The following is a 21,596-nucleotide window of genomic DNA, read 5'->3' as shown; positions in this document are numbered from 1 at the left end:
TTTATGTAGATCACATCTAACAATATTCATCAGATTAGCCATTGCAACTGATAATTTTTAAAAGATTTATTCCAGATAGCAATAATAACCTATCACATGTTCACTTCAGTAATATATTTTATGGAAATAAATTTACCAAAGTAAAAAAAAAAAAATTACAGGGAAGAGTGAGACTGTTTTACAGTATTTGTACAAATCTCTTTAATGACCAACACAACAAAAAGAGAACTGGAGTCTCTTATCTGCTTCGCATTCAATCTCTTGACATATATTGTCTGGGTTGAAATATCCAACGTCTCACAAATATGTAGTTGGAAAAGGGGAAAGTATTTTTACAGCATTTCAAGATTAGTGAATAGTTTTCTTTGATACTATGCTAAAACTTGGCAGGTGGTAGTTTTTTTAAAGATAAGTTGCAATTTGGAATCTGAAAATGTATCAGTGGGCTTTGAGTCCTCTGTTATATTAAAATCCATTGGTCCATCTTCCATCTTGAATGGATCTTTTGCCCGTGCATGATTTTAATAACATCATCATGTTGGTTGTTTGGAAACGACACTCATATGAATACATATGAATTCACTGAACCAGGCTGATCTTCCAAATATTGGTACATTTCATTATGCGATATTTTAAAATCATATCCACTAATATCATTACTGATCTCATCCTTCCAGAAGAGCCTGTGGGTATTGGGAAAGTGTCAAGGTCACAGACAGGGATACGTGTCTTACAAGTTCCCAATTCTCTCTTGAAACTTTGAATTTTATCACTGACAACAAATACCATCAGTTACTTCCTTGAAGTGACAGGTTCATTTGGTTGATTTTCAAGAAAAAACCAACCAGGACGCCTGGGTGGCTTAATTGGTGAAGTGTCTGCCTCCAGTTCAGGTCATGATCTCAGGGTCCTGGAGGGGGGTTTGTTTTGTTTCCTGTTTTGTTTTGCTTTCGCTTTTCATTCTCATTATTCTGTGTCTGGATGAGAAGGTGTTTTTAATTTTAACCGAATCGAATTTACTAAGCTTTCCCTTTATTTTTGGGGGGTGGGGCTTGGGAGGGGAGTTAGGAAATCCCTCCCTGCTCCCTACCCAGATCATAAAGATAATCTGTGGTGTTTTCTTCGAGAAGTTTTAACATGTTGCCCTTCACATTGAAGCCTTGAATTTGAAATTCACTTTGTGGGGGCACCTGGGTGGCCCAGTGGGTCAAGCCTCTGCCTTCAGCTCAGGTCATGATCTCGACGTCCTGGGATGGAGTCCCGCATGGGACTCTCTGCTCAGCAGGGAGCCTGCTTCCCCCTCTCTCTTCAGCCTGCCTCTCTGCCTACTTGAGATCCCTCTCTCTCTGTCAGAAAAAAAAAAAAATCTGAAATTCACTTTATGGCTATGGCTTGAGGTCGAGATCCATGTTCCTGGTTTTCCACACAAACAGCCAGTGTTCCTGCCCTACTTTTTCATGTATCGTCTTGCCTGCCTGTCTGCCCTGACAGTTCCGTCCTGTCGTATGTCAGGTTTGATCTACACGTGGAGATGTCTGTTCTGTCCACTCGTCCGTTTTTCTATCTCTGTGTCAGTGTACATCGTCTTCATGATCACGGTTGTGTGCTGGGTTTTCTTCTCCCTCTTTGGTGAAACAAACCCTCCTCATTTGCAGTGGCTTGGCCATTCTTGGCCCTTTGTTTTTCTATTCGAAATTTTTTTTTTTAAGATTTTATTTATTTATTTGACAGAGAGATCACAAACAGACGGAGAGGCAGGCAGAGAGAGAGAGAGAGGGAAGCAGGCTTCTTGCTGAGCAGAGAGCCCGATGCGGGACTCGATCCCAGGACCCTGAGATCATGACCTGAGCGGAAGGCAGCGGCTTAACCCACTGAGCCACCCAGGCGCCCCTCTATTCGAAATTTTATATCCTTTTCCAAATTCCGTGAAAAATCCTCTACGGGGATTTTGCTAGACTATATGAAATACAGACCAATTTGGGAAGAACTTTCCTCTTCGTGATACCGAGTTCCCCTGACCCATACAAATGTTGTGTCCCGCCATTTACTTAGATAATACCTTTCTAATGTTTTATAACTTTCTCCGTAAAAATATTAAACAGATCGTTAGATTTTTTTTTTCCTCCACTGGGTTCCTTATGCATATTTTGGCTATTACTTATGGCATCTTCTATTGTACTTATTTCTGAACTGCTTATGTAGTTTAAGGAATGGCACTGACTTTTGTATATAACTGTGTATCTGATGATATTATGCATTCTTGTTAATTCTAATAGTTTTTCTGTGTTCCTTGGTGTTTTTCACATAGACAATTACATCATCTGGGAATAATGGCAGTTTTTTTTTTTAAGATTTTACTTATTCATCTGACAGAGATCACAAGTAAGCAGAGAAGCAGGCAGAGAGAGAGAGAGAGGAGGAAGCAGGCTCCCTGCCGAGTAGAGAGCCCGATGTGGGGCTCGATCCCAGGACCCCGGGATCACGACCCGCCTGGGTGGCTCAGTGGGTTAATAATGGCAGTTTTTTCCTTCCTTTCCAATCCTTATTCTTTTTATTTCTAGGGTAGTCATACAAAGAATCCTCCACTGATAAGAGTGGACATGAATAACAGATGGGCCCTATTTTTTAAATCTCTGAAATGTTGGGATAACTAGTTATTACAGAATAACCCTGCTAAGTCTGACCAATAGGATTTCTTTTTCTTGCTTATTGTGCTAACTAGTACTTCTGGCAAAATGATAAAAGGAAGTGTTGCTAGCCGGCATTCTTCTTTTGTTCTGATTTTAAACAGAATGCTTTTCACATGTCACAACAGAGTATGATGTTTGCTATGAGATTTTTTTCCCCCTAGATGTCCTTATCAGCTCAAGGAAGTCCCCTGGTCCTACTTTGATGAGAGTTCTTATCATGAATCGTTGTTGCATTTTATTGACTACTTTTTCTGGGTCTATTAACCTTATGTTCTCTTTTCTTTTAAACCGTTAAGTAATTACTTATACAGTAGTCCCCCTCCTTATCTGTGGGGTATATGTTCCAAACCCCCCAGTGGATGCCCAAAATCATGGATGGTATGAACCCTGTACATACTACACTTTTTCTTATACACACATGCTTATGATAAGGTTTATAAATCAGGCATGGTAAGAAATTAATAAGAACAACTCATAATCAAATAGAACAATTATAACAGTATACTCTAATAAAAGTTATGTGTATGTGGCCTCTCTCTCTCTCTCAAAATAACTTATTACACTGTACTCACCCTTCTCCCTATGATGATGTGAGTGAGATGGTAAGATGACTATGTGGTGAGATGAAGTGAGGTGAATGACATAGGCACCGTGATGTAGTCTTAGATCATCTTGCTTCCGGACCGTGGTTGACGGTAGGTAGTTGAAACCATGAACAACAAGCCACGGAGAAGGGGGGAACTACTGTATTAGTTGTTTTCTTCTTTTTCAGTGTTGAGCCAACCTTGCATTTCTGGGATAAACGAAACTGGGTTGCAATCCTTATCTTTATGTATATCCTCAGGCTGTCTGCTCTTGTTTTGTTTAGGATTTCTGCAACTAGAATCATGTGATTGACTTTTAATTTTCCTTCCTGTTCCTGTTCTTGTCTTGTCTTTGTTTTCTCCCTGTTTGCTGTTCTCTGTGAAAGACTTACCTGTTCCTGGACCATTTGGGAGAATTTGCAAGTGAACCATCCGAGCCTGCCATTTCCTTTTTGGGAAGACTTTTATGTACCCATTCAAGATTTTCCTTGTTTTAGTAATCATAGGACTATTTAGGCTTTCTGTTTCTTCTTTACTCTACTTTTTAATTTATATTTTTCCAGAAATTTGACTCAGTCCTCTTTAAGTTTTCACATTTGTAGACTCAAAGTTATTCACAATACTCTCTAGTTATCTTTTCACTCTTTTCACATTCATATTCACCTCTAATATTCTTTGTATTTACTTCTCTCTATTTCTTCATCAGTCTTGCTAAGGGTTCATCAACTTTATTAGTCTTTTCAAATAAAGAGCTTCTGGCTTTGTTGATTCTGTATGTTGCATCTTTCTTTACAATTTCATTTTTTTTCTCTCATCTTCATTATTTCCTTCCATCTGCTTTCTTTGGATTCTTTCTTTGTTATTCTTTTTCTAATTTTTTAAGTTGGATGCACAGCCTGTTTTCATCTTTTCTTCCATCCTAATAAAAGTATGAAAGACTATTCATTTCTTTCTAAATATGTTTTTTATTTGCACCCTCATAATTGCTTTCAACATTCTCATTTTAACTTCCGTGATGACTTCATCTTTGACCAATAGATTATTTTAAAATGTGCTTTCAGATTTCTGACTATTTGTAAAGAATACACATTTTCATATGGTTGAGTGCAAGCAGGCTTCTGTAGTTGTCTGTTAATTCAACTCTGTAAGTTGTGTTGCTCAAATTTATATTTATACTGTTTTTTTTAATCTCTATAATCTATGAATTGCTGACCTTGTGTTAAAATCTTCCATTGTGGCAATAAGATTTGATTTCTCCCTCTAAAGGAGTTAAGCCTTTCTGACTATTTGCCTCCATATTTTGAAGCTATTTTATTGGGCACAAGCAAGGTTAGATTTGTGACATATTCATGATTAATTAAACCTTTTATCATTATGTGGTTCCCCTTGAATCTCCTCTGATGCCTTTTGCCTTAGAGTCTTTTTTTTTCCCTTAAAAATCTATTTTGTCTAATATTCGTACAGCTATGAATATACTCATATATTCATCATATATATATTTCAGTGTTTTTACCTATATATCTTTGGGTTTGGGGCAAGCCACTTGAAAATGGCAAGTAGCTGGAGTTTTAAATTTACAGCAATTATAATCACCAACGTACCTGGATTAGGTTTTACCACCTTCTGTGCAGGGCCTTTGCTTGTCTTCCTGCCCCTGCCCTGTCCTTTCCCTTCCTTCCTTCCTTTACTTTTTCAGATTAGTGGATCCCCCATTCCATCTTCCCCTCTACGTATTGAAGGTCACACTTGCAATTTCAATGTAGATATTTAAGTTAGGTTTAACCTTTTAAACTCTCATGCATTTATGCGGTTGAATATCTACATCAATTGGAAAATTATATATCCAAAGGCTATTTTATGGCATAGGAAACGGTTCCTGATATATGGTTATATTCAGATAGAAGGATACACACATACAGTTGACTGTCATTACTTATGGGAATTGATTATATCCCATGACGTCATCATGAACATGGAATTAGCAAATACCACTGCTCCGTATGTGAATACGGAAATACAGACTTAGGTTCCTCGTAAGCCTCCCAACCACACTTGCATCTCAGTCCTTACATAGCCTTGCACTGTATGTGTTTTGGCTCAAAGACACCTTATTTAATATATCTTGTTCTTCCAGTGACATTGAACTCATAGCCAGCAGCACCATGACTCATGTGTAGGTGCGGCTTATCTAACACATTTTTCTCCTCAGGGCCCATCACAGCTGTCGTGTGCTTAGGAACTACAGCACTGTGCTTGGAGCCTTTAAGCAGGGAACCCACCATCACACTGAATAGACCACCAAAAAAAGACAGTTGTTCATGGTACAGGAGCTGAAACAAGAAGGCACGTTGTCACTTAGCTCAGCCTCATCTGGGAACACACAGGCACTTTGGGTGACTCTGGGGGACACGCCACTCTGCACCATGAATGACAGTGAAAGAGACATGAGTAATGATTTGGGGTTACAAATGTATTTTGAGGAAGCGGACAGATTCACAAATACAGAATCCATGAATAGTGACAATCAGCTGTGTTGGGAGGTGTGTGTGTATATATATATATATATATATATATATATATATATATATATATCATATGAAATTACATCTTTGAATGTATAGGAAAAAGACCTGAAGGATAGACATCAAATCATGGGTATTTGTGGATGGTTTTGAGGTCCCAGCATTTTCCTGATGATCTATGAGAATGATCAATGAACTGACTTAATGTTCCAAAAGTTATTGACAGCAAGGCTGAGTGTGGTCCTTGTGTCTTTCCCAGCCTTGTTTCAGTGACAAGACCAACAATCTGGAGGCTTACGTGAAATGGTTCAACAGACTGTGCTACCTCGTGGCGACTGAGATCTGCATGGTGCGTTGAAAGCTGGGGGGCATGACCCAGCATAGCCCAGGGTGGCAGGGGACATGACCTAGCATAGTCCAAGGTGGCCAGGGTAGCCCAAGGTGGCCGGGGACATGACCTAGCATAGCCCAAGGTGACAGGGGTTGGGGGGACCCACCTGGGAGGGAATCAGAAGGGTATCTTGAGCCTGTTGGTGCCCAAGGCCAGGATGAAGCTGGACACCTCTCTGGGATAGCCGGTGTCACCCAGCTTGCCTGCAGTGACCTTTCCCTCTGGGCAGAGCCTGGCACGGATCCACTGGACTCCAGCATGGGACATCAGAGACCACTTGCTGAGGGTTTGAGAAGTGGTTTACTGCTCTGCCAGGTGGCTCTGCTCCCTCCATCTGTGCTTGTCTGCCTTGGGGGGCCTGGCCTGCAGCCATGCTGAGCTTGGCTCTCAGGATTTAGAGTAGAAATGGACCAACATTGCAGGACCAACCTGTAAGAATTGGGAGACTACACATGCAAAGCCCAGGTCTCCAGCTTCTCCCAGAAAGCAGGATGTCTTGTCAGTACCGAGACAGAGGCACGTGTCACCAAGGCATGATCCTTCAGGGCCAGACCCTGTCTGCCCTCTTCTCTTCCTTGGAGGGCAGGGAGCCACCTCCAAGCCCCCTGTCAGCATCGGGTGAAGCCCTGGGGCCATTTGTATCCAGCAAAGATTGGAGGCAACACAAGTGCCAACTGGTGCTCTCTGGGAGCAAATGCTGAGATAGAAATTGGAGTAACAGAGAAAGGGGCAGAAGCAGGGCCACTCAGAAGAAACTGGTCTGCGATGCCTTGGCCTCAGGAGTGCTTCTTGCTGAGGGCCACCAGCAGCTGGAGTGCTTGGCCTCTGGCCCCCCTCCTTGCTTGGCCATCGCTGTCACTGTGCAGACTCCCAGGGAAGGACAGAAGGACCTCAGGTGGGGAGGCTTTCCAAGGGGGTTTGGGCAGTGTGTTTCACTCTTCTTGGTAAAGACCAGTGCAGCACAGAAGTAAGCAGTAAGCAAGCAAGAACACCAGGGTCCTCCCTGCATTTCCATCTCTGGCCTGGCAGCCCAGAGGGGGCTTTGCTCGGGCCAAGCTGGACTGAACGGGAGTGAACCCTCCGGGGAGTTGGGAAGTGCCTCAGCACAAGACAGCCCAGCGGGCGGCATGGTTTGTTAGAGGCCGTGGGAGCAGTCACAGTCCCAAGCACGTGGCCATAAGCTGGGGGTGAGATCACGCAGTCATTCAACAGAAAACAGGGGAGGGCCTGCTCTGGGGACAGGGCCTGGGTCTGTGTGTGGCCCCAGGATGGGGAGAGCAAGCATGGTGCTGCGGGGGGACAGGAAGGACAGAGTGCTGGAACCGGACCTGGAGGGAGGGCAGATTGGTGTCTCAAGCATGGTAGGCAGCTCCTCCGCCCCATGTGGGCTCTGCTGGGCCTGCCCAGAGCGTGCTGAGACCCTGAGCCCTCGGGCTGCAGACTGCCCCAGCATCAAGCGACTCGGCCGTGCACAGGGCTGCGAGAACGGTGACAAGGGACTGGTCCCATGACGCGCTGGGGACTGTCCCCACTGAGGCTCAGCTGCTCTGTCCCCAGCCAGCCAAGAAGAAGCAGAGGGCCCAGGTGGTGGAGTTCTTCATCGATGTGGCCCGTGAGTGCTTCAACATTGGCAACTTCAACTCTCTGATGGCCATCATCTGTGAGTAGGCCGGTGGGCCCTGGTCCTTGCTGGGAGCACCCCCAGAGAGGCTGGAGCGGGCACCCATGGGTGGTCAGGGTGCGAGCCAGGGTGCTCTTCAGAGCAGGGCAGGTGCTGCTGGGTCCAGAGGTCCTAGAGAGGGGCCCCCACTTTGAGGCAAGCTTGACCTCCTCAGGGGACTTTATGAGGACTTGGCCATATATCCCCAGATCCAGGGAGAGCGGGGACCCAAAGCAGACCCTGGTCATGGTGTGGGAACAGGAGCCTGTGCACACAGCAGCCAGGCTTTCCGGGACACAGTGTCCATCAACACCCACCCACCCCCCATGTGGCTGTTTGCAGCAGGCTTAGCCTCAGTCAGGGGCAGCCAGAGGGGCTGGCCTGCTGGGGCCATCCCCAGACCCCCTGCCTGAGGGAGTAAGCAGACCGGTGCAGCTCGGAGATTCTCCCCTGCCCCAGCTCGACCCTTCCTCTTCTAGCCGGCATGAACATGAGCCCCGTCTCCAGGCTGAAGAAGACCTGGGCCAAAGTGAAGACGGCCAAGTTCTTCATCCTCGAGGTGAGCAAGGCTGCTGAGCTGCCGGCTGGCCCTGGCCAGCCCTGGGACTCAGCTGCCCCAATGCCTCCTTGTGTCCCTTCTAGCACCAGATGGACCCAACTGGGAATTTCTGCAACTACAGGACAGCCCTGCGGGGTGCAGCCCACCGCTCCCTGACTGCCCACAGCAGCCGGGAAAAGGTAAGTCAGAGACCTGCCCGGCCTTCAGAGCTTCTCCCTAACCCCCCCACCTCGGCCCCAGGTGGGCTGTATCAGAGAGCCTGGATGCCGACTCCCAGGTCACCTGGTCCACCACCCCCCTCCGCCCTTCTGCAGCATCTGTATAGACAGCTATGCTCCTTGCATGCCTCTAATATGGGGGACTCACCACCACACAGAACAGATCAGCCCATGCCCACGCAGCTCTCACTGATAGGAAGTGCTTCTTTATCGAGTTGGCGTTGTCCTCCCTGGAGCACTATGCAGAGTGAGGGTGCTCCCTCTTTTTCTTTTCCTTTTTTTTTTTTTTAACTTTTCTTTAAGAGAGAGAGCACACGGGCAGGGGGAGGGGCAGAGGGAGAGAGAGGGAATCTCAAGCAGACTCGTTGCTGAGCATGGAGCCCAATGTGGGGCTCGATCTCATGACCTTGAGATCATGACCTGAGTTGAAATCAAGTCGGACACTCAGCTACTAGCTGAGCCACCCAGGCCCCTCTTCCCTCTTCTACCCACCTGTCCTTCAGCACCCCTAGACCCCTTCCTGCCTTCAAAATCAATAGCCCAGGCCTGCCCCCGATCCTCTGCTGTACTCCGGTCTCTAGCCCCCTCCCCACTTGGATCTCTTTGGTCCCTGAACAGTTTCATTTATCAGAGTCCCTTCTGTTTCAGATCACATTGTCTCCAAGTGCATAGTGTCTTCCACCTCCTTACTCCAAATGTAAGACCTTCACTAATGGAGCCTTAGATCACAGTCACATTTTTGGCACTTAGTGAACCGAGCCTCTCACTTGCTAAAACTGCCTTTTCATAGCCTCTGTTGTTCTACATTTGCATTTGGAGTGGGGGAGGTGCCTTCACTGACCCTGGTCAATTTTATTTGTCTCCCAAATTCTCTGGTGGCCTCCCGCCCCAGAAACCGTGCCTTGGGATGGCAGTGAGCCTCTTACTTAGAACCCTTCCCACCCTGACTATTAGAGTTGTCGTTTCCATGGGGAGGAACCACTTAGGCTTGCTGTCCCTCGTCCACCTGGTCTCTTGGCAGGAATGTCAGTTTAATTAGGTTTGTGCTGTAGTTTGCACAGGCCTGTGTCCGGCCCGAGGGATAACAGAAGAAGCTGCTTTTCTTGAAATTCAGAGTCACTCTGCAGTTGGATCGGTTGGGCACCAGGGGTTGGTGAGGCTGGGTGAGCAGGCTGAGACAGGCCTTCTTGGACCCCCCGCCCAGCAGGGGGGCTGCCCACAGACCCTGGCCACACTGGTGGCCACGTGCTAGGCAGCTGGCCTTTCCTGCTCAGGCTGTGAGCCCTTCGGCAGCTCTGGGTCTGAGGACGGCTGATGCTGGGGAGCAGCCTTTAGTGAGGCCAGACCTCAATCCCCAGGGCTGGCGAGCCTGTCCCCCCAGGGGCCAGGAAGCTGGAAGGCCAGAGTGGCAGGGACAGTGATCTTGCCTTATTGAGCACCTACCACCTGGGGGCCCCTTGACTCTGTCCCCGCACCCACTTCATTCTGATGACTACTGATAGAGTCTGGCAGTGCCATTTCTTGGGTTAGAAGACTTGGAGAGGAGCTCTCGCTTGTCCAGTCACACAGCAAGTAGGCAGCAGGGCCAGGAATCAGACTTAGCCTTTCCGGCACACCTCTGGGCTGCCCCCCATTCCCGAAGCACAGGGGCCATGTGGCAGTCACAGAGCTGCTGGCAGGTGGCCCAGGAGCTGGGCTGCAGGTGGGGGTGTACAGAGCTGGCTTCAGCCTTTGATCTGGGATGTCAGCTGGGGCACTGCCTTTTCTTCCATATGTGCTGGCCAGGTGGCTGTGGGGCAGACTGGGATGTCCTATTCCTGCACACTGAATCCCTCTGTCCGGCTCGGGAGTGCGGGGATGCTGTGGCTTAGGTGTGGGACTAGAGGTGGGTGATTTACGGAGCTGTGCATTTATTTCATTTTGCTGCATTCTCCTCTAACCTCCAAAGAGATATGGACCATTGGCTGGGCCCACAGAAGGTGTTCACCAATGGGTGGGGGATTGGAGGATGGATGGATGGCTGGGTGGAGAGAAAGAAGGGAAGGAGGGAGGAAAGAAAGAAAAAAGGAAAAAAGGGCCGGGGGAGCAAGGATGCTTGCAGATGTTCTTGTAGCTCCCAGCTGAAATTTTGAGGCCAGGAGGCTCCAGTGGTCATGGCATTCTGTGCTTTCTTCCTGCCTGTGGCTGGTTCCTTTCTGCTCCTCTCCCCCCATCTCTGTGGTGGGGCCCACTCCACACAGGATTTCTTGGATGACCCCTAGATGGAACTGCACAGCTCCAGAAAGCAAGGGCAGTGAGCTACAGTCTTGCCAGCTAGGATGCTAGAGCCTGATAGGATGGTAGCCTGGACCTATGTGGACAGGCAAAAATGGTTAAAGGTTCTCAGACATGGAAAACACTACCCCCCTGAAGACCAGCCCCAGTGCACGGCATGCAGGAAGCCTGCACCGGGTCCCCCAGGAGCTGTCTCTGTCCACAGGTCCCACTGCCCTTAATCCGTTCGCTGTCCTGGCCCATGTCCCCTTTCCAAGCCAATGCAGCCATCGTGTACCAACCCTGGGCTTGGGGTTTAATGCCAGTGGTGGGGGTGGGGGAGATGCACAGAGACCACCCTCCCTCTGGGCACGGTGAGGAAGCCCACAGGACAGGGACTGTGGAACCAAGCCACCAGGGTCCTCTGCTTCTTACTGCTGTGTGAGCATATGTGAGTGGCTTAACCTCTCTGGGTATTGGCTTCTTGTCCGTAATGGGGACTAACAGAGCCCTGCTTCACGGAACTTCCTGGGAATGAAACTCTGATCCCCGTGCATGTAATATTTGGCACAGTGCTGCCCTCAGGCCCACCACCAATGCCCCATGACAAGGGCGTGAGGGGAGGCCTCCTGAGCTGCACAGAAGGGGACTACACCCAGGTGTGGGTGGCAAAGACTTCCCTGCTGAGGCTCATTTTGTAGGTGGGTCCTGGGACTGTCTCCCGCTGTACTGGATGTGTCTGACACTCCCCACTTTCCCAAGCCCCAGCACCTGGCAGAGTGAAGACCCGAGCTACTGTCTGTGCCATTGACATACATGCAGGGCAAATAGTGTGTCCTGGTCTCCCTGGGACTGTTCCAGTTTGAGCACTGAAACTGCCCTCAGGAACCCCCTCAGTCCTGGACCAACCAGGCAACTGGTCTCCCCACTGAATCTGGCTCTAGTCCCAGCCCCTGACTTTGGGCTAGGCCTTGCCACTCTGCGGGTCTCAGTTTCCCATCCCCTCTGCCCCACTGAGCCGTCCTCCCTGCTCCTGTACTGTGCCATGTGGTCATGCCCAGGCCCTCACCTCAAAGCCTTGTTGACTTGGATGGCTGGGGGAGGGAGAGCCAGAAACGTCAGGGCCCAGTGCCTGGTCCCAGGGGCGATGGGCTGGAGGCCGCTCCTGGCTGGCCTGGCAGGTGGTGAGTAGCTCTGGAGCCCAAGGGCTGAGCAGGTGTTTTAGTCCCGTGGAGCCGACATACAAAGCACACCAACTAGGTGGCTTAGAACAACAGAAATGTATTATCTCCCCATTCTGGAGGCCAGATGCCAAAATCAAAGTTGTGAGGGCCATGCTCCCGCCAAAGGGTGGATGTTTGCTTGCCCTTCCAGCTTCTGATGGCCCCAGGCATTCCTCTGCCAGTGGCCGGTCACCCCCGCCTGCCTCTGCCTGTCTTCACATGGCTCTCTTTGCTGCGTGTGCCCAAATTGCCCTCTTTTCTCAAGGACCTCAGTCACTAGAGTAGAGCACATCACGCCCAGTGTGACCTCATCTTAGCTCAATGTCGTCTGCAGAGACCATCTCCAAATAAGGTCCTGTGCATAGGCACTGGGGCTTAGGATTGGAATATATCTTTTTGGGGGGCTGCAGTTCAACCCGCAGCAGCAGTGTTCACCTGGCCAGCTCCCCGAGGGCTGTCTGAGCCGTGGGCAGTGAGCGTCCCTTCTCTGAGGGTCAGCTGTGGGCTTACGCAGAGCAGGGAGGGAGAAGCAAGGCATCCAACAGTGACACACAGAGACACCTGCCCTTCTCCGGTGGAGCACAGAAGCCAGTCCCCTCAGGCCCTGGAGCAGGAATACGGCAGGATCGGATCTCCAGCATCAGGCATAAAATGACAGATCATTAAATATAGATTTTGAAAAGTAGGCCACAGAATTGTCCGACGGCTGATTCCCATCCCATGTGTACTTAATGGCGGGCTCAGCACACACCTGTGTTCCTCCTAGAGCACTTGAACCAGGAGGCCTAGGTCTGTGGATCCCTGCATTGTGGGGACAAACTGCCACAGCCTCTCCCGGCAGACAGTGGAATAAACGTTCAAGGAGCATTGAGACCGTGTGTCTTTCACCCAGCCCCAACACAGGGAGAATGGCACCATATACAGTAGGCGCTCAATGAGCGCTGGAGTCTGATGGGACCTGGGAGGAAACAGTCCGGCCCCTGCTGACTGAGGGCTGATCAGCACCCTCCCCCTTCCAGATCGTCATTCCCTTCTTCAGCCTGCTCATCAAAGACATCTACTTCCTGAACGAGGGCTGCGCCAACCGCCTCCCCAATGGACACGTCAACTTTGAGGTAGGGTCCGGGGGCCTGGACGGTCAAAGCCCCCAGGACAGGAATGCTGGACTAATGGGGACTCGAGGCAGAGTACTGCAGTTTATAAGACACCAGGGCGGAATTATCAGGGTCCCCCGGCCCACCCCTTCCATAGGAGGAGACGAGGCTGACTGATCCCCCACTGCCCACCCACAGGTGAGGCAGACTCATTTTCAGCCCTTGAAGAGCACCAGGCTAGGAGAAAGCCCCAGAGACCCACAGTGACATGGGGCAAGGTGCTGGGATGGGACACAGGGCATGCTTGGGTCAGTGGAGACCTCCCAAAGCAGGGGCCCTAAGCCCCAGAGGATGTGGTCAGGCAGAGCAGGCAGAGGGGAAGAAAGATTTCTATTCCCTCTGAAGGCACTCAACTGCCATCAGCTCAAGTTCTCAAGTGTCCCCTCCTCCAAGAGTCCCCCCTTGACCACCCAGACAGAGGGAGGCCTCTGTGACCTGTGCTCAGTGGGCTAGGCATTCCTCACAGTCCCCTAGCAAAGCTCCCAAGCAAAGTCCAAGCAAAGTCAGGCTGACCTCCCACATGGGACAACCCGGCACACATGTCTTGGAGTGGCCGGTGGGCTAGGCATGATGGGGCCAAAGCCCAGGAGCCTGAGAGCACTGGGCAGCGATAGCAAGCGGTCACTGAGTCAGACGAAGCGTGCCATGTGACAGTGGCACCCCCCAGTCTGCAGGAAGGCTGAGACTCTTCTCCCTCAGGAGGGCTGGTGCACCCAGCCCCCAACACCATGGGGCAATCAGGTTCTGGGCTGGCCCCTTGGTCTCTCTGGGCCTCAGTCTCTCCCTCCATAAAGTGGGGCTTCAATCCCAGCTGCCCTGCCACTGTCCTTTGCCAGTGTGGCCCCATCCAATGCCTGGGCCTTTTGGCCTGGAGCTGCATGTGCTATGGGGCCTCACACAGACAGACCCGCCAGCAGACCTTCCCATGCTGCATGCAGGCCTGGTTCCCCATGAGGGCTGCCCAGGCGCTGCATCCCTGGGGCAGTCCGGGCTGGAGGTGACATGGAGTGACACTCCACTGGGCTGGGCTTGAGGGAGACTACAGGGGCCTGGGATTGCACTGTCCCCAAGAGGTTGCACATACTTGGTGTGAGAAGCCCGGTATTGGGCCCTCCTTGAATTGGTCCTCAGAACCGAGGCTGAGGGATAGGTGGTCATGTGGCCCCAGATTTGGGGCATGGGCTGTGGGGGCTGGAGTCAGCTGCCAGGACTGACCAAAGGATGCCCCCAAGGTTGGTTTCCACCCAGTCATGACTTGTTGCTGCTATTTATTTGAAATCCTACTTTAAGTTAACAGTAGTTCTTTGTAGTTTAAATAAATTTACTTAAATTTTACTGAAATAAAAATCCTACTTAAATGGGTTTACTTAAGTCTTCTTTAAATACATTTAAGTACATTTATTTGCATCATTCTCTAAATAAACAAACCTGTAGGAATGGTCACAAACATAAGTAGAAGGAAAATAGAGTAATATTCAGGTCTAGCTGAATGCATTGCCTGCTGATGATGAGTCCTAGATGCTCGCTCCCGATATTCCTCAGAGGGAATGAAGAGACCTAGGAAACACTCAGCATTCCCAATGGGAATGCTTCGCCCTGCCCTTACCAAAGGTGGGCCTCCTTAGGAAAGATGAGTGGGGCTGGCCCGCTCTCACAGGTGACCTCCAGGCACTGGGGAGGGGGTTCCCATTCTGTGTCTCTGTGACCCTGGCAGAAATTTCTGGAGCTGGCCAAGCAGGTTGGAGAGTTCATCACATGGAAACAAGTGGAGTGTCCTTTTGAGCAAGACCCCAGCATCACCCACTACCTGCATACCGCTCCCATCTTCAGCGAGGATGGTAAGGTGGTCCCATGGCCTCTGTCACCCCCAGTTTTGGGACTCTTGGGTGGTCTCTTTGCCATGTCTCCACTTGGAGCCCTTGCTCTGAGCAGAATGCACCATACCTGTGTTTTCTGGATTTGAGAGGGAGCAGAGAAGGCTGCATCCCCTGGCTGGATGGTTGCCACCCCCAGAGCACAAGACAGGGTGCAAGGAGCTGCAGGTTGGGACCTCAAGGGTCCCCAGGGCCAGGCTTCCCCTTGGACACGGTATGGATGCTGTTGGGCATCATAAATGTAAACCATCTGTCTGACACACTTTCCTCATGGGTAAAGTTGGCACAATGATGAGAACTCCCCTCCCAGTGCTCACACAAAGAAGGCGAGCTCACTGTGGGTCCTTCCACAGCTGTGTGTGTGTGTGTACGCACACATAGAATAATATCAGGCATCTTTTCTCCAAAGTGCCATTCATGTCTGTCCCCTCCAGTAAATCCGTATTCCCATCTGATCAGTTATCAAATGTGACAAATTTGCTTATGAATTTGCTAAGCAAGCATACTCCAGGAGCGCCCCCCTTCAGGAAGAGAAAGTGCTGGAAGCAAGTGGTCACCAGGCTTGAGTTGATCATCCCAGTGGAGGCAGTGTGGCCCCATGGTTAGCTGCTTTCTGGCTCCAAGACCATCAGCCCACCCTGGGAGGTCCTGCTCAGCACAAAGGAGGCCTGGCTCCTCTTCACAGCAAGTGTTTTATGTAGGGATTCCACACTCGTGCTCAGGAGGACGTTTTCTGCCAGAAAGAAAGACTGAGGGAAAGGATTACTTTAATGATCTTGCTTTTAATTGTTAATACTTTTGAATTTGCCATTTTATTTTGTATGTTTTAGAGCCAGTAACTTTTTAGAAGGGTCTCACCCATAACTGGAAGCTCAGCAGCCTGAGCTGCTCCCAGCCCAGCAAGCTGTGTGACCCTGGGGCAAATGCCTCACCCTCTCTAAGCCTCACCTGCATCTACAAAGTGGGGTAATGAGAGGACCTGCTTCCTAGGCTGCTGTGAGAATTACTTGAGTTGGCACAAGCAAAGTTCATAGGACAACACTCAGTTGATACTAGTTGTGTTCGTTTCCTACTGGGCCTGTAACAAATCACCACAAACAGGGTAGCTTAGAATAATTCTCATTTATCCTCTTTCACTTATGGAGGCTATAGTCCAAAATCAGTTCCTCTGGGCTGATCTCAGGGTGTCAGCAGAACTGGTTATTTCTGGAGGCTCTAAGGGGAGGGTTGTTTCCTGGCCTGTTAGGACTTCTAGTGACCGCCCATATTCCTTGGTTCATCACCCCCTCCTCCACCTTCAAAGCAACTCATTCCAACCTCTGCTTCCACCATGACATCATCTGCCCTCCTGTGGTCAAGTCTCCCTCTGTCTCCCTCTTAGACACTTGCAGTGGCATTTAGGGCCCTTCTGGATAATCCAGAATAATCCCTCCACCTCCAGATCCTTAAATTAATCCCATCTGCAGAGTCCCTTTTGGCCATGGGAAGTAAATATTCACAGGTCCCAAGGATTAGGATCCATATCTCTGAGAACTATTATGCAGTCTACAACATTGGGATGATTGCTGTTGTTAGCCAATAGAAGTTGGGCAATAAAATGTGTCAAAGACCTATTAGGAGTGGGGTGAGGAGTGACAGAAGGGCATTTCATTCCCTCTTTTAGCCAACAGTATCTCTAGGGAGCCTGCTGTGTGCAAGGCAGTGATTTGGCTATGGACATACAAACCCTGGCCTTTCTGAAGTGTTTTTAGAAAGGAGTACCTTCCAGTGACACTTTCTTCCTCCTCTCCCTCCCCCACTGAAAAAAGTGGAGAAAGCAACAGAAGGGACCTAAGCTGGGTTGAGCCCCAAATAGGTCAGTCACAGCCTCTGACAGAAATCTTGTCCTGCGCTCTGCTCCAGGCTCCCCCTGGCAGGACCCACCTAGCAATCCAGTCAGCCTTGAGGCTCCTTGAAATAAATGATAATATAGAAAATATCAGCAAAAAAACCTGAAGATATAAGGAAAAACCAAGTGGAAATTATAGAACTGAAAAATACAATAATGAACAAAAGACTTAAGTGGGTGGGCTCAAAAGCAGAATGGAGAGGACAAAGGAAAGAACTGATGAGATGGAACAATAGAAACTATATGTTCTGAACAACAGAGCTTCAGGGACCTGTGGGATTACAACAAAAGATCTAACACTCTTGTCATCAGAGTCTGGGAAGGAAGGGGACAAAACAGGCAGGGTTGAAAAAAAAAAACATCCAAGAAGTAATGGCTGGAAAGTTCTCAGATTTGGAAAACGTATAAACCTACAGATTGAGGAAGCTTAATGAATCCCAAAGAGAATAAATACAGAGAAACCCACACCAGGATACATATCATAGTCAAATTTCTGAAAACCAATGAAAAAGAAATTTTGAAAGCACTGAGAGGAAAATGACACTCTACCTATGGGGCAAAACGATTTGGATGACATTAGATTTCTCATCAGAAACTACAATGGCCAGAGTCAGGGGCATAGTTTTCAAGGGCTGCAAGAAAATAACTGCCAACCCAGAATTCCATAGCCAGTGGTAATATCCTTTGGGGATTTACTTCAGATAATTCAATATGGAATTCTAAAAACTGTTCTGGTAGCCTGCAGGAAGCTGCTCCTTTGAAAAGAACTAGTAACATTGCTATCCTCCAGCAAAGAACCTCTTGACAAATTAAAAATAGAAGACAGACATTGCTAATATCAAGACTGAAATGGAGAATATCACTACAAACTCTGCCAATATTGAAAAGCTAATAAGGAAATATTATGAACTCTACAAACATTAATTTGACAATTTGGATGAAATGGACCAATTCCTTAAAAAACACAAACTACAACAAACTCGATACAAAGTAGATCATTTGAATAGCCCTGTGATCATTAAGGAACTCGCATCTGTAATTCTAAAACAACCCAATAATGAAATCTCTGACTTTGGATGGTTAAACTAGAGAATTCTATTAAACATTTAAGGAAGACTTAATACTGATTCTGCACAATCTTTTTCAAAAAATAGAAGAGGAAGGGACTTCCCAATTCATTTTATGAAGCCAGTATTACCCTGATACCAAAACCAAAAACAGTAAAAAAAGGAAGAAAGTAAAGACCAAGATCCCTTGTGAATATAGATGCAAAAAATTTCTTAACAAAATTTAGCAAATAGAATTTGGCAATACCAAAACAACATAATTATATACCATTACCAAGTGAGTTTATTCCAGAGATACAAAGCTGTTCAATATTTAAAAATCAATCAGTGTGATCTACCATATTAACAGGCTAAAGGAGAAAAATCACTTGATTATATCAATTGATATAGGAAAAGCATTTGACAAATTTAACACCCCTGTATGGGAAAAACTCTCAGAAAAATAAGAGTAGAGGGCAATTTATCAACTTGATACATTGCATCTACAAAAACATTCCCCTTACATATTTAATGGTGAAATACTGAATGCTTTCTCATTAAGATCAGTAACAAGGCAAGATATCTACTCTCACCACTTTTATTCAAGAAAGCAATGGAGATCTAATCCATGCAGTAAGGCAAGAAAAGAAAATACAGGTCAGAAAGGAAGAATTAATACTGTCCCTATTTACAGAAAATGTAAAAAGGAATCTGCAAAACTCCTAGAATTAAGCAGGTTCAGCATGAGTTTTTTTGTTGTTGTTTTTGTTGTTTAATTTTTTTTAAGATTTTTATTTATTTATTTGACAGGCAGAGATCACAAGTAGGCAGAGAGGCAGGCAGAGAGAGAGGAAGGGAAGCAGGCTTCCCGCTGAGCAGAGAGCCTGATGCAGGGCTTGATCCCAGGACCCTGGGATCATGACCTGAGCCAAAGGCAGAGGCTTTAACCCACTGAGCCACCCAGGTGCCCCAGCACAAGTTGAAGAATACAAGATAAAGATGCAAAAACCTATTGTATTTCTATTCTAACAATGAAATGTATATATGAACATATATCAGTAACATATGAACAATGAATATGTAGGCACTGAAATTAAAAATAGAATCCCATCACTCAATATAATCACTCCAAAACAAGAAATACTCAGGTGTAAATCTAACAAAATATGTTCAAGGCTTGTATGCCAAAAACTGCCCAGTGTTGATGACGGAAATCAAAGGGATTATTATTTATTTATTTTTATTTATTTATTTATTTATTTATTTTAATTATTATTTATAAAGGGAGAGACAGGATGTTCACGAATGGGAAGGCTCACATAGCAAAGACACTAATTCTCCTCCCCAAATTTAAGGATTGATTTGGCGTGTTTCTTATCAAAATCCTGACAGGATTTTTCTGGGGATAAAGGCACAACTGATCTAAAATGTATATGGAAAGACAAAGGTGCTAGAAAAGCTGCAACACTTTTGAAAAGGAAGAATAAAATGGAAGGGATCGCTCTGCCCAGTAGTGAAGCTGATATAATACAGCTAACGTCCTCAAGGCCATGTGGTATTGGTGAGATGGAGGTTCATGGATCGATGGGATAGAATAGAGAACCGAAGAATAGACCCATGCAGATATCCCCAGGGATTGACAACGTTATCATCCCACAAGTGGTCCCGTGCCATAATTTTGCAAGTGGTTCCCGTGGGGAGAAATGAGGGGAAGGGTACACTGACCTCTCTGTAGTAATCGGTTCCTACGCCAGCATGGGAGTCTACAAATTCCCTCCCAGCTAGCTTAATTTAGGAACCAAAAGCAGGTCAGACTTTGGGTGTAGAGCAGGATTTTATCACCGACCATAACTGTATAATTTCCCCTCACTTCCTGACTAGGTCTTTATTTGGCCTCTTATGAAAGTGAGAGCCCAGAGAACCAAACAGAAAAAGAGAGGTGGAAATCTCTAAGGTGAGTCTGTGAGCCAAGACGGTGGTGGGGACGGGCTGGGGTGTGTGGAGGAGAAGGTTGGGTGCTTGGGGCCAGGCCAGGGCCCAGGGGCTTTGTGGGTCCCCAGGTCCACAGGGAGGGGGGTAGGTCAGGCCAGGCTCTTAGGGGTGGGTGGGGGCAGAACTCAAGTGCTGTAAGTGGGAGGGAGGCTGGGATTGCAGACCACACATGCCCCACGCCCATGGCTGGAGGCTGTCCCTAGAGGGTGTCAGGTCGTGTGTCCAGGCCCAGGAACCTCCTGTCTTTGGGCAGAACGTGAGGTAGCCCCTACTGCTTGTTCGGCCTGCAGATGTAGCCGAGTGGAGGCTGGCATGGACCCGAGGTTGTGGGCTCTGGTGACTGAGCCAAAAGAGGGGTGTACGGAGCCCCTCTGGGGCGGGAGTCTCCTGCCTAGCCGGCAAAGTACAGTCCTCACCCTGGGCATATTTAAATCTGCAGGTCTTCTATTTTGGGGAAAACGTGAGAAGCAGGAGGAGGAGGAAGAGGAGGAGGAGAGGAGGAAGTCAGCAGAAGCCTTCCAAAGCCCTGTGGCAGCTGGCCCGGCAGAAAACAGAGGTGTTGGCACCTCACTGCTTTGTAAACCGTGACCTTGTGGGCTGGCGCCCGCCCCGACAACCACACAGCATGGGAGACCTTTCTCCACCTTCCGTGGAACTTCAGCCCTGGGCAGGGCCCAGGGCCTCCTGACCTGCGGGGAGCACATGCCTGGGGGGCTCTGCCTTTGGGATGGTGGGGTCACATTGCTGGCCAGTCTGTCCATCAAGGACAAGGACATGGCACTGCCCCAGCATGGTGGGTGACTGCGGTGTCACTCTCCCTGGGTGATGAGTGCCACGGAGGCTGACCCCCCCGTCTGTCCCTGCCAGTGACCCCTGTCATTCTGCTGATGGACCCAACCCTGTCCCCCAAGATGGGCTCTGCAGCTCAATTCACCCCCTTTCCGGATCATGCTGGTATCAGGGGACAGCTTTCTGGTGACGGCTGTGACACTGGTCACGGGACAAATCTGAGTCAAAAAAATGACAACATGTACAGTACATTGTAAAATTCAGAGTTGGTATAAACACGTGCGTCCACCTTGCGTATCCATGTCCACACGGCCGCTCACTTGTGGGCCTGGGATTGGCTTCTGCTGGGATGCAGGACGGTCTCCCAGCTCAGGCCTGGGGATGCTGCAGCCTCGGGTCAGCAGAGGGACGTGGTGGCCATTTCCACTCCATAGATCCCAAGTTGGGTGACAGGGCCTGGGAAACAGACACGCACAGGCCTACATGTGGCCAGACACCTCTCTTACTGGGGTTGAGTGGGGTGGTGCTGAGGAACCCTCCATGGGGCTCCTCTCCTTGGGCTCCCCCTGCCCCCACACCATCGCACCCTGAGTCAGGTTTCTGTGCCAGGAAGGGGACGGGCAATGCAGCTGCTGAGCCCGCACCTAGCAGGGGACCAGGTCCCCGGTCAGGAAGGCAGGGAGTGTGATGTGCACCCCCACCTGGTCAGGACCTGCTGCGGAGAGGGGGGTGTGCATGTTGGGGTACACTGAC

General features: G+C 48.6%; 1 protein-coding gene across 1 annotated transcript in view; it reads left to right on the top strand.

The window, feature by feature from the left end:
* RASGEF1C (RasGEF domain family member 1C) overlaps nt 1-21,107 on the top strand; it is a 76,238-nt gene extending 55,131 nt beyond the window's left edge. Inside the window, 8 exon segments of the mRNA XM_047731582.1 lie at nt 6,056-6,145; nt 7,745-7,847; nt 8,327-8,406; nt 8,490-8,585; nt 13,120-13,215; nt 14,969-15,092; nt 19,944-20,016; nt 20,494-21,107. Coding sequence (XP_047587538.1) covers nt 6,056-6,145; nt 7,745-7,847; nt 8,327-8,406; nt 8,490-8,585; nt 13,120-13,215; nt 14,969-15,092; nt 19,944-20,016; nt 20,494-20,518 — 687 coding nt within the window. The 3' untranslated portion in view covers nt 20,519-21,107.
* Nucleotides 21,108-21,596: the final 489 nt, after the last annotated feature.

The sequence above is a fragment of the Lutra lutra genome, chromosome 5 (assembly GCF_902655055.1).
Source record: "Lutra lutra chromosome 5, mLutLut1.2, whole genome shotgun sequence".
In the NCBI taxonomy this organism is placed as follows: domain Eukaryota; kingdom Metazoa; phylum Chordata; class Mammalia; order Carnivora; family Mustelidae; genus Lutra; species Lutra lutra.
The sequence above is the reverse complement of the archived record's forward strand: the minus strand, read 5'-3'. Positions and strand labels throughout refer to the sequence as shown.